Below are 12,718 nucleotides of genomic sequence, written 5' to 3' on the forward strand. Positions count from 1 at the left end.
TCCCTGTGGTTCGACCCCGGTCTTGCTGGGTTATTTATTACTTCGACACTCCTACACTTGGGAGAAGACATCAATCTTTTAGTCATGTCAATTAACCTTCTATTATTATGTCCCTATTTATCATTCCTCAACCATTCAACATTTTCATTTTATAAATATTCTCAAATCTATCTCTTTTTTTTTTTTACTTTTTCATTAGGGATACCACCCATGCTACTTCTTCTTCAAATTCAGGGAGGTCATCACTGACAATAATGACTTTTATTAGTGTCTACTTTCATTAGTGTCTTTAGCCGGCAATTCTAGGATAGACTAATCAAATCCTTGAAAATGTTGACATCAGCATAACCTGTTGATATCATTAACTATTTCCAAAATGAAATAGTTAATTAGTGTTTCATACTACCTTGGAATATTCTTGGAAATACCGATGTCAAGGATCCTTTATATCATTAGCTTTCACCATAAAAAAGTTAGTCAAGTTCTATGTGTTTGTTATTATCAACATCACTCGTTGATGTCATTAATTATTCTTAACCCAAATAATTAATCAAGTTCTCTCTCACCCTCTATAATGGTCACGCTGATGTTAGTAAACCATACTAACATCATTAGCCTCTCATACTTGGGACTAGCTAATTAAATCTAAGGAACAATTATTCGTAAAATTTATCACTACCATCCATTATCCCTCATTAGATCTATAAATAAAATATGATTTTTTATTTCTCATTCATTTTATTTTATCTTTTCTCTTTTTAGTCTCATTCATAGGCACAAGATTCACTACTTAAACATATTACCAAAATTACCATTATTTAAGAATGGTATAGATATAGGATACCTACCTGCTATAAAAGTTTGGATTGCATTTCCTTGTAGTTATTGTACTCCTTTTATAGATCCTCTTAGAAGAAATCAAAGCTTTACTTCTCAATAATTTTAAAAATCTTGGCTCTTTTCTCCTTGCATGTAGCGGGCCACTAAACCTTTCTTCATAAATTCCACACTAGTTTCTTGTAATTTATCTTGTTAAATGATGTTTTTCTCTTATAGACTTGTCTAAGACTTATAAACTTTTTAAATCTTGGTGTTTTTTCTCTCAAATTTGATTGGAAAATTCTAAAAATCCACTCCTTTTGGTGTGTTTGCTATCGGTTTTATGAAGAAGAAATGGGATATTTATAGTCCCATCTTTTCTTAATTGCATTTTGACCCCATTTTTACTCTTTGACACAATTTGAGCCTCCTTTTTATGACTTTCATTCCAATTATTTTTTTATTTTCTTTTATTTTATTTTTATAATTTTGTTCTTAAGTTTATACAAAATATGATGTTGTCATCAAAAGGTGAAATATGGATATGAGGTTGAGATTCATTTGTGGTTAAGAAGACATGGAATAAGTTTCAAGATGAATCATTCATGTGGTTATAATAATTGTATAATTAAGGAATTAGTTGATAACTTAGTATGTCTATTTTTCACTAGATTTACTATCTATAGAAGAATATGATGATGTGTATAAATACAAAAAAATAATAATAATCAAAAAGTCACAAACAATCCGATACTTGGTTTAAAATGTGAAATTATTGTAGTTTTTTCATATTTAACATCTTCTAAAGGATGTAAGTGTTACATGGAAGGCCCGTGAGCTTGGCTTATATTCTTTAATGCCCAATCCCACATGACTAAGATTTTTTTCTCTATTTTATATTTGGTTTAACAAAATTTAATAAAATAAATTATTGAACCCAATGGAGCTCATTAGTCGAGTCGCAAGTTTAACAAATCATTGCTTGCTTTTTTTGTTCCTCAATTTAAAAATAAAATACAATTTCATAATTTGTTATCGATAATCTTTTTTCTTTAGTTAACTCAAACCTAAAATAATGCATTTTCACCCTTTTATTTATTTATGTTAAACCTATCATGAGTTTTTTTTTTACTTTTAAAAAATATGTTTCATATAAAAAAATTATCATGTGCCTTATTATCATATAATTAAATAAAAATAATCTCTTGGATGAAAAAAAATTGAATTAAAGGATGTGCAAAACTTACTCCGTAAGTTTGTTTGGTTGACTCGAGTTCACTTTGTTTTGTTTTTTCAATTAAATCTTATGATTTTTTGTTGAGTTCATCCTTCAACATTGAGTTAATATAGAATTGAGCTTTCTAATTTTTCTTTCAAGGTTATCCATATGAGTTTTGTAGATTAGACAATTTTAACCCAAGTACATTTTTATCAAGGTTGTATATAATCATTTTGCACTTGAAGTATCAACAACTCCTTAACTATAACATGTTTTATAATAATAAGTCTGATAATATAAGATACATTTAATTTATGGTAAATTCTCATTTCAAATACAGGTATTCTCACAATTCAAAGGATTGATTGTTGTGATTAACTATTGGAAGTGAAAGGATAAATAAAAGGCTAAGCTTAAAGAGGAGATGCCGATTCAATTCAAATTCAAACACTGTTCAGTCATTGGGTCATATCTGGAGCTATAGATCTTGGATTTTAGTTTGGTTTATATAGATGAAAAGGTAAGAAATAGGCTACAACATTCATGAGTAGGAAAAAACCTAAATCTGCCATTTTCAAATTCAAAGTTTAGCCACAAAAGAGAAGTCAGAATTTGTCCTGCAATCCAGCCCAAATACTGCTCAGATTTTTACCCATAACTGGAGTTTTAGAAGGCCAAATGATGTGAAATTTAGTATGGGGTAGGAAAAGACAATTTTCAACAACTTTTATAAAGAAGACATGCTCAAATTCTGATGGTAGAAATGAAATTTCATCTAGATAAGAGCTTGAGAGCTATCCACCACGTCTACCAACAACACTACTTAGTCTTTTAGACATATCTTGAGCTGTAGTACTCCAAATTATCTGACATTAAATAAGTGGAAGGAAAATATAATTTCTAACAACTTTCATGAAGAACACTTTGCTAAATTTTAATTGCATCAATGTCATTTCATCCAGTCAAATTGCTTGAGTGTTGTTATCCATCAAGTCTACTAAATCAATAGGTGGTCACTACATCAATTATCAATTACCAAATAAATAGTTTTGAATTTTAACCTATAAAACGAGGCATTTATCATTTATTTAGGCATCTTGTTTTTCAGATCAAAATCATGTTCTTGCTATCTCTCTTTATATTTTTGTAATGCCTAAGTTTTGCTTTCATTAATCTCTTGTTTACGCTTTTCATTTCCTTTACTATACTTAGTTAACTTATATCATGTTTATGTTCTTATATTATTTATTTATATTTTTCTTCTTCATAATGTCTAGCTAAGTTAATTATATCAAGGTGAAAAGATTTCACTAATGGTGTTAGGATAAGTATAATATAAACTCAATATAGACTTCAATGCTTATATCGTAAACAACTTGCTATTAACATGTCATATCATTTGTATCTTATTAATTCTTAATACATTACTTGTTTAATGGTTAATCTAAATTTGTGATGTATAACACTTATTACATCAAATACTTAATCCTTCATAGTTTTCGGTCGACATTGTTATTATGAGAGGAACTTGATTTGTTGTAAATATAAGTTAGCATCATGAATACCTAATAAAATTTATAAGTATGGTGTTACATAAATAAGATGATTAATATGATCATGTTGATAATTTATAAAAAGTTTATTGACACGACTAAAAAATTGATGTCTTCTTCTAAGTGTAGGAGTGTCGAAGTAATAAATAACCTGACAAGATCGGGGTTGAACCACAAGGAGGTTAAATGTATAAATTATAGATGACAATAATAACAGTAACAACAACAACAATAATAATAATAACAATAATAATAGTAGTAATAGTAATAGTAGTAGTAGTAGTAATACTAATAATAATAATAATAAAGAAAAAGAAGGAGAAGAAGAAGATGATGATGAGAACTTTGAGATGGAATATTAATGTAAGGATTAAACAATGATAATAACAAATGTCAAGGTTAGAGGTTCCATTAATGGTATGTCAAACAAGTATAGTATAAAATCTTATTATTCAATTGGAAACCACACACAAAGGAGGTTCCAATCAGATTATAGATTGTTAACATGATTACATTAGTTATCTTATTTGATTAATGCTAATACTTGTAAATCTCGTGAAGCATTCATGATTATAACTTATGTTAACAACAAATCAAGTTCCTTACATAGCTCAAGTGTCGGTTATACCATACAGTATGAACTATAAAAGTGTCAAGCATTTGTTGTACCAAGTGTTATACAACATAAATCAAGATTAGTCATTTAACAAACAAAGTATTAAAGAGTGAACAGGATAACAAATACAAAACATGTTAGTATCAAACATTAAAGTCCATATTGAGTTTACATTATACTTATTTTTACACCATTAATGTAACATTTTCACCTTGACATAATAAACTTAGCTAAACATAATGAAAGAAAAAAAATAAATAAACAAAATAAAAACATAAATAAGATAAGAGTTAACTAAGTAAAGGAAATGAAATGAAAGGCGTAAACTTGATATTAATGAAAGTAAAGCATAAACATTACAAAAAAAAAAAAGCAAGAGCATGATCTTGATCTAGAAACCAAGATGCCTAAATGTATGCCAAATGCCTCCTTTTATAGGCCAAAATTGGAAACTATTGATTTGATGATTAATTGATGAGTGGGTGACCAACTCTTGACTTGGTGACACTCCTTATCTTCTCTTGTCTGCCCAAAATGTCATTGATAACGTAAAAATTGGAGCCACTTGAAAACATGAAAGTTGTAGGGAATTATCTCAAATTTCTTGTGTAAAAACTTCAGGTCATTTGGACTTCTAAAACTCCAGATATGGGCTAAACACTAAATAGTACTCGGGTTGGAGGACAAATTCAAACTTCTTTGTTGTTGCTATAATTTGGACTTGAAAATGGCCTTTTTAAGTTTTGGGCTCAATATGAAAGTTGTAGGCCTGTGTCTTACCTTTCCATCCATATAAAGTAGACCTAAATATAAGATCTACAGCTCTAGATATGACTCAATTACTAAATAGTGTTTCGGTTTGGATTGCATCGACATCTCTTTTCTAAATTTGGCCATCTCTTTGTCCTTTCAATTTCAGTTCTTAAATTCATCAATCAATCCTTTCATTTATATGATAGGCATGTATTTAAAATAAACATTTACCATAAATTAAAGGTATCTTATATTATTAGATATATTATTATAAAACATGCTTTAGTTAAGGAGTTATTGATACTTCAAATGTAAAATAATGACATAAAACCTTGATAAAAAATGCACTTTTAAGTACTAATCATTTATACTTGTCTCTAATATTATTAGTGGATTCTTTAACCTTGACATTTGTTTTTCTCATTGTATAATCTTCACATTAAATCTTACATCTCAAAGTCCTCTTTAACTCATCATCACCACCATTATCATCATCGTTGTTGTTGTTGATGTTATTTATAATTTATATAGTTAATTGTCATGTGGTTCGATCTCGGTATTGCCGGGTTATTTATTACTTTGACATTTATGCACTTGGGATAAGACATCAACTCTTTAATTGTGTCATAAACCAAGTATTTTTCTAACTCAAAAACATTCAATTTATGGTTGAAATGTATTTTTTTTTTTAAGAATATACATTACCAATGCATAAATATTTTTTATGCTTAATTTTTTTTTTTATGATTCGTGGCATAACACGGGCTAACAAACTAGTTAACACTATGAAATACATGGTGGTTTTTTAAACATGACTAGAATGTTACAACTCATAGTCAAATGGTCAGTGTTAATTATTAAAAGAATGTATTATGGTGATAAAACTAGATAAATGGTATGTGCTATGTTGTTGGCCGGGTTAATTATTTCCGGTATATAAAAGAATATTCATGTGATATCAATATTTTAAAAGGAGTAAGAAAAATCTAAGAATTTGGTAAATAAAAAAATTCGCACATGCTGTTAGAACAATGATTAGGATAGTAAACAAAAACAAAATACCATAAAGCAAGCATTTCATGCTTACTCTCACGCAAATAATTTAATTTAATTAAAAAATAATATTTCTTTTAGAAAAGCTAAATTTAACAAAGGTAGAAAAAAAATTGAGTTAATCATTGTTACTTTCAAAACAACGAAAAAATCTCATAGAAAGTGAATAATAAAAAAAAACAAAATTTTGGTCGAAGGAGCTGAAAAAAATGAACTTAAAAGAATTAAAAAAAATCAAGCAAGCTAGGGTGAACCTTATAAACCCAAGATAATCTTTTAAACTTATCACTTTTTAAATTATAAATCTGGGCTAAACTAAAAAGTTCAACTCCCGCTCAATTAAATATTTGATGATGAAATCAATAAATTTAATTTAATTTAAAAATTCCTTTTAAAAAAGCTAAATTTAACAAACACAAAAAAAACCAGAGGAAATCATTGTTTTTTTTTTAAAAAACAAAAAAGATAAATCTCAAAGAAAGTGAATAAAAAGAATGTTTAAGGATGAAATTGTAAGAAAATGAGCTTATAAAATAAAAGAAAACAAGCAAGCCTTAGTGAACTTTATAAACACGGGTTAAACTCTCAAACCTGCAATCCGTTAAATTCTTGACTTAGGCTCAACCTAGAAACTCAATACTTGAAAAATTAAATGTTGGAGGATGAGATAAATTAATTTAAAAACTAAATAACTTTAAAAACTAAATTTAACAAAGACAAAAAAAAAAAGAGGCAATCTATGTTGTTATCATTGCAACTAAAAAATCCTATATAAAATGAATAAAAAAATAAAAAGCTAGAGGATGAAAACAAATCCTAGAAAAAGAGAAAAAAAAAAAAAAGCCAAGCAAGCCCATGTCAACTTTGTAAACCAGGGTTAATTTTTTAAACCCACAATATGTTAAATTCTAGACATGGGATTAATTAAAAAATTAAATACTCGACTAATTAAATGTTGTAGGATAAAATAATAATAAAAAAGATCAATCTAGAAAAGCCTTGCAAGGTAAAATAATAGCAATAATAAAAAAAAATAGATTTGATAGGAAAAAAACTTAAGAATGATGAAATTAAAAAAATATTTTAAATAAAACAAATAATAATAAAAAGAATGAGAATCAAATATGACAGATGAAAAACTCTATTGGGGATGAAATTGAAAACAACTTCATAAATGACTCTAAATAAAGAGAATAAGGATGAAATATTAAGGATAACAAACTTCAGAAGCTGATTTGATTTTTTTAAAGGCTAGCAGAAAAATCAAATAGTAAAGAGAACAAAAAACAAAAAGTTACATGTGTTAAATCGGTAACAATTATGCCACATATGTCACTTGTATATGAATGAGATACCAAGATGCGTTGATCATCGTCTTGGAAGCAAGGTTATGACCATTAGAAGGCGCAACACATTCCATCAAAACTTGGTGGACTCTATTTGTAAGTTTCTAGTTATTTATAAAATTATCTTGTTACTCTAATAACATCTAATAATTATCAAATGATGAAATGTAAAAGATAAAAGAAATTCTAAATCAAAAGCAAAAAAATTTAAATTACAAGGGCATTGAAATAACTTAATTATTTTAAATTTAACTTTAGGACTAAAAGGTCCCTTGACCAATGTTTATTTATTTTTATTTTTTTGCTTTCAAGAATAATAAAATAATTATAATATGCAATCAAATGAAGAAAAAGACTATTTAGCTTTGTATTCTTAAAATGATTAATGGGTTATATGGAAAAGACTTCTCTACCCTTAAAATAAAGCTGAATGATTTTATCAACCAAGGAAAAAATAGTAATTTTATTATGAAAATGCGCATTTCATTTGTTCAATAAAATCCTAAGCACTTTTAGCTTTTGTTATGAATAAATCAATTATTATTATAAAATTAATTAATTACTCTAAACTTCTTTTACAGTTACGATGAAAGTTTTTAAAGTGGTAAGTAAAAGAGTTAGAGTTCATGATTTCTTATTTAGATTCTATGATCTCTTCTTTACTACCAGGTTGTTGCTTGCGCTCCAATGTAGAGTGACTAATAACATCACATGAATCTAAAAGCAAACCCAAACCTAGGACAATGAATGACAGCTCGCTTTAAGCATGTCATAGAATGTACGGCAACAAAATTAACGGTTAATTCACTTGTAATGAAAATTCAAAATTACTATGAAGACACACAGATGTCTCGATTATAGATATTGGTTCAAGCTTAGAAAATTCAACTTGGATTATTTGTGATCTGATTGTTTGGAGCGTAGCGCGTGTGTCTAGCTTCATCAATACCACGTGAGCATCGCTCCCTGACCCTGTTCCCACTACTGACTTCCTTGCCCACTATAAACTCGTTTATTCTCCTCTCAACTATGATCGCTCACACATCTCCCCACGCCAAAGCTATGGCGGTTTCTGCTTCTTTCTTTGTAGCAAACCATTCTTTCCCTCCATTAATGAAGGCTCCTAGAATATCAAACCCTTGTTCCACTAAACTGGTAACGTTCTTTTGCTTTTTTGAATTGATTCCTATCGTTTTTTGTTCTTTATTTGTTGCTTCCTTCCAATGTTTGGTTGAATGAAGATTGGTTCTGTTTTTCAGTTTTTCTTAAGAGCGTCTGTCAGCAACTCAGAAGATTGTGAGGAAAGTAAAGTGGTGAAGAAAGCAGAAGATGGCTGGAAAATTGATTTCTCATCAGGAGAAAAACCATCCACGCCGTTACTGGACACAATCGATTACCCGTTTCACATGGACAACTTGTCCACACAGGTAAAAAAAAAAGCCATTAAATGATCGTACTGTTAACTCATATCTAGCCGGACACCCTTTCTGTTGTTTTTTTTTTCTTTGTGCTTTCTTTCAGATTGTTTCGTTGCTTCTGTGAACAATTTTCAGGATCTTGAACAATTAGCATCAGAATTGAGAGCAGATATTGTGTATGGTGTAGCAAAGACAGGAGGGCATCTTAGTTCAAGCTTAGGAGTAGTTGAGTTATCAGTGGCGCTGCATCATGTGTTCAACACCCCTGAAGACAAAATCATATGGGATGTTGGTCATCAGGTATATTCTAATGGAAATTATAGAAAAAAAATGGGTTTCTTAATTGTTCAAAAGCCTAATATTCTTTCTTGGTTATGAATTTTTCAGGCATATCCGCATAAAATTCTAACAGGAAGAAGGTCTAGAATGCATACCATAAGGAAAACTTCAGGGCTCGCGGGATTTCCTAAAAGGGATGAAAGTGTTTATGATGCTTTCGGTGCAGGACATAGTTCTACAAGCATCTCTGCTGGTCTCGGTAAATTGCTTCCTCATCAGTTTACTTTTTACTTTTAAATGAACTGATATCGAAGTTGATAGGTGACAGAATTCATCTCACTGGCTAGTTCTATTTGTAAAACAATTATGATTACACTTTACAGATTTATTTATTTTTTAATTTCTATAAAACAAAAATGTAGGTATGGCAGTTGCAAGAGACCTCTTAGGGAAGAGCAACCATGTCATTTCTGTAATTGGAGATGGAGCTATGACAGCGGGACAAGCATATGAGGCCATGAACAATGCAGGATTCCTTGATTCTAATCTCATCGTTATATTGAATGACAATAAGCAAGTATCTTTACCCACTGCCACTCTTGATGGTCCTGCAACCCCAGTTGGAGCCCTTAGTAGTACTTTGACCAAGCTCCAAGCAAGCACCAAATTTCGCAAACTTCATGAAGCTGCTAAAGTAATTTTTTAAGTCTCCATATTTTGCTGCCTTCAAGTTTGAATTCCTTGCATCTCATCTCAATATCAAGAGATAGAAATCTGACTTGGGTTTTATATTATGTTGAAGGGTATCACAAAGCAAATTGATGGGCAAACACATCAAGTTGCTGCAAAGGTAGATGAGGATGCTAGAGGAATGATCAGTGCTTCCGGCTCTACTCTATTTGAGGAGTTAGGATTATATTATATTGGTCCGGTGGATGGGCACAGCATCGAAGACTTGGTGACCATATTTCAAAATGTGAAAGCAATGCCTGCCCCAGGACCAGTTCTGATTCATATTATTACAGAGAAAGGAAAGGGCTATCCTCCAGCCGAAGCAGCAGCTGATAAGATGCATGGTGAGAGTGCAAGTATGTGTTTATCAGATCTTGTTGATATGAATTGTTAAAAGTGTCGTCATCGTTTCATTCTTTCAGGAGTAGTGAAATTTGATGTAAAATCAGGCCAGCAGTTTAAGCTGAAATCCTCAACACTTTCATATACACAGTACTTTGCTGAATCTCTGATCAAAGAAGCTGAGGTAGACAACAAGATCGTAGCCATTCATGCAGCAATGGGTGGTGGAACAGGTCTCAATTATTTCCAGAAGAGGTTTCCAGATCGCTGCTTTGATGTGGGGATTGCTGAGCAGCATGCCGTTACATTTGCAGCTGGTTTAGCCACCGAAGGTCTCAAGCCCTTCTGTGCCATCTACTCATCATTCCTGCAACGAGGATATGATCAGGTTGGCTGAAGGACACTAGATAAATTCTGAAAATTCTTTTGTTTATAAACTTTGCACTAATCTTTACCTTGGGAATGAAGGTGGTACACGATGTAGATCTTCAAAAGTTACCAGTACGCTTTGCCATGGATCGAGCCGGTTTGGTTGGAGCAGATGGACCCACCCATTGTGGAGCATTTGATATCACATACATGGCTTGCTTACCCAACATGGTGGTCATGGCTCCATCTGACGAAGCTGAGCTGATGCACATGGTTGCAACAGCAGCAGCCATAGATGACAGACCCAGCTGCTTCAGGTTCCCAAGGGGCAATGGGATTGGAACAGTTCTGCCTCCGAACAACAAAGGAATCGCTCTGGAGGTCAGAAAAAGTACAACCGACGTAATTGCATTCTGGAAAACATAGAACACAATTAAATGTTCTGCTTTTATTTTTATTTTTTTTATTGTTATTATTATTTTGTATAGATTGGAAAAGGAAGAATACTGATGGAAGGCAATAGAGTTGCAATAATGGGATACGGTTCTATAGTTCAACAATGTGCAGAAGCTGCAAGCATGCTTAGAACCCAAGACATTTCTGTGACGGTAGCTGATGCAAGATTTTGCAAACCTCTGGATACGAATCTTATCAGGCAATTGGCTAAAGAGCATGAGATCCTAATTACTGTGGAAGAAGGTTCTATAGGAGGTTTTGGCTCCCATGTATCTCACTTCTTGAGTTCAACTGGTATTCTTGACGGACCACTCAAGGTGATTCTTCTTTCAAAATGGAAATCTCAAGCTTGTTTCTGGAATGCTGTTACTCTTTTTTCTTTATTCTTGTTCTAAGTTCTTATAAGAGCTTTGCCTACAGTTGAGAACAATGGTTCTTCCTGATAGATACATTGACCATGGATCACCTCAAGATCAGATTCAAGAAGCAGGGCTCACCTCAAATCATATCACAGCAACAGTCTTATCGATGTTGGGAAAGCCAAAAGAAGCACTTCATGAGTTCAAATGAACAAAAATGGAACCTGTAGTACACATTATTGGGGAGAGGGATATTTGTAAAAATCCAACTTCAGAATTTTCAAGTTTTGGACATCAAATTACCGAAGTGTTAGAACTCTTTGAAGTCCTCATGTCCCTTGCCATGAATACGAAGAATCCCCGATATTGGGGACACAGGATTCAATCAAGTCAATCATAGTGTTCTACTGGTTAATCATCGTCACAAAACAAAGAAAAATCCTCGCAACATTCGGTAGCACTATCTTCTGAGCCCCGACCTCTCATCTGTTTGCTCTAAATATGAAATGGAAACATTTGAATTTATTTTTTTGAAACTAGCGTTACATTATTATAACACTAAAAGGCATGAGAGATCTCACAAAATACTAGACTCATTGTTCTTCCTCTCTTTTTTCAGTTTCGACTTTATAGGATAATTGTCAATTTAGGTTAATTTATTAGGAAAGGGTGAGATTAAAAGATAGGAGATCAAAGTGAAAAAAATAAAAGAAATATATGGCTTTTTAAGATTTAGATAAAATGATTATTATAATTCTTATACTTTTAAAATTTTAAATGTGCCCCTTTAATTTTCAAGATTTCAACGCAAAGAAAATTCTACTTCAAAACTTTATTGTTTTCTAGTTTGAAAATGAAGAAGGAGTAGTTGTATTTTGTCAATGAAGAGAACATTCATTAACAGCTATTAAAAATATTGTTTTTAGTGTTAATAAATTTTATTTGGTGAGAAGAGTTTTACTCAAGTGTGTTTTGGGGAGCTATTGATAGATTTATTAAGGTGTCTATAATGTTTTTAAGTATTTTTTATATAAATAAAACTTATTTTTTGATAATATTTCTAATAAATATAACAAGATTAAATATTTTTATTTTTTTAATATCATCTTCATCCTTAATTATTTTTATTCTTTATTTATTAACATAGATAATTTTAATTTATTTAATTATATGTATAGGGTTTTTAATTTATACTAGGATTGTTTAAAAAAACAAACATGCCAGAAAAATCTATATACCTAATTTTTTTTTGGAAAAAAAAATATCCCATGATAGAGAACAGGTCAAATAACAAACTAGCACACTTTTAAAATTAAAAAAATAAAAATAGCATAGTTTAAGAATATCACAACCTATAAAAATTATGTTGAATAAGTTGTGGTACTTTTCATTAGTACATGGCTT

At 30.7% G+C, this 12,718-nt stretch overlaps 1 protein-coding gene across 1 annotated transcript; it reads left to right on the plus strand.

Moving 5' to 3' along the window:
• The first annotated feature begins 8,350 nt into the window (after positions 1 to 8,350).
• LOC105115834 (probable 1-deoxy-D-xylulose-5-phosphate synthase 2, chloroplastic) lies at positions 8,351 to 11,846 on the plus strand. Its single transcript, XM_011012876.1, has 10 exons — positions 8,351 to 8,514; positions 8,619 to 8,786; positions 8,913 to 9,077; positions 9,165 to 9,315; positions 9,479 to 9,750; positions 9,859 to 10,132; positions 10,211 to 10,518; positions 10,599 to 10,880; positions 10,988 to 11,272; positions 11,376 to 11,846. The coding sequence occupies exons 1-10, from the start codon at positions 8,389 to 8,391 to the stop codon at positions 11,523 to 11,525; spliced, it is 2,181 nt and encodes a 726-aa protein (XP_011011178.1). The 5' UTR covers positions 8,351 to 8,388; the 3' UTR covers positions 11,526 to 11,846.
• The last annotated feature ends 872 nt before the right edge of the window (positions 11,847 to 12,718 follow it).

Source organism: Populus euphratica, unplaced genomic scaffold (assembly GCF_000495115.2).
Source record: "Populus euphratica unplaced genomic scaffold, PopEup_1.0 scaffold778.1, whole genome shotgun sequence".
NCBI lineage: Eukaryota > Viridiplantae > Streptophyta > Magnoliopsida > Malpighiales > Salicaceae > Populus > Populus euphratica.

What these genes read in the sequence shown, in the direction of transcription:
- LOC105115834 (XM_011012876.1), top strand. Translation starts at nt 8,389, where the DNA reads ATGATCGCTCACACATCTCCCCACGCCAAAGCTATGGCGGTTTCTGCT. An exon ending in AAGCATCTCTGCTGGTCTCG is followed by an intron (nt 9,316 to 9,478) that starts GTAAATTGCTTC and finishes ACAAAAATGTAG; the next exon opens with GTATGGCAGTTGCAAGAGAC. An exon ending in AACTTCATGAAGCTGCTAAA is followed by an intron (nt 9,751 to 9,858) that starts GTAATTTTTTAA and finishes ATTATGTTGAAG; the next exon opens with GGTATCACAAAGCAAATTGA.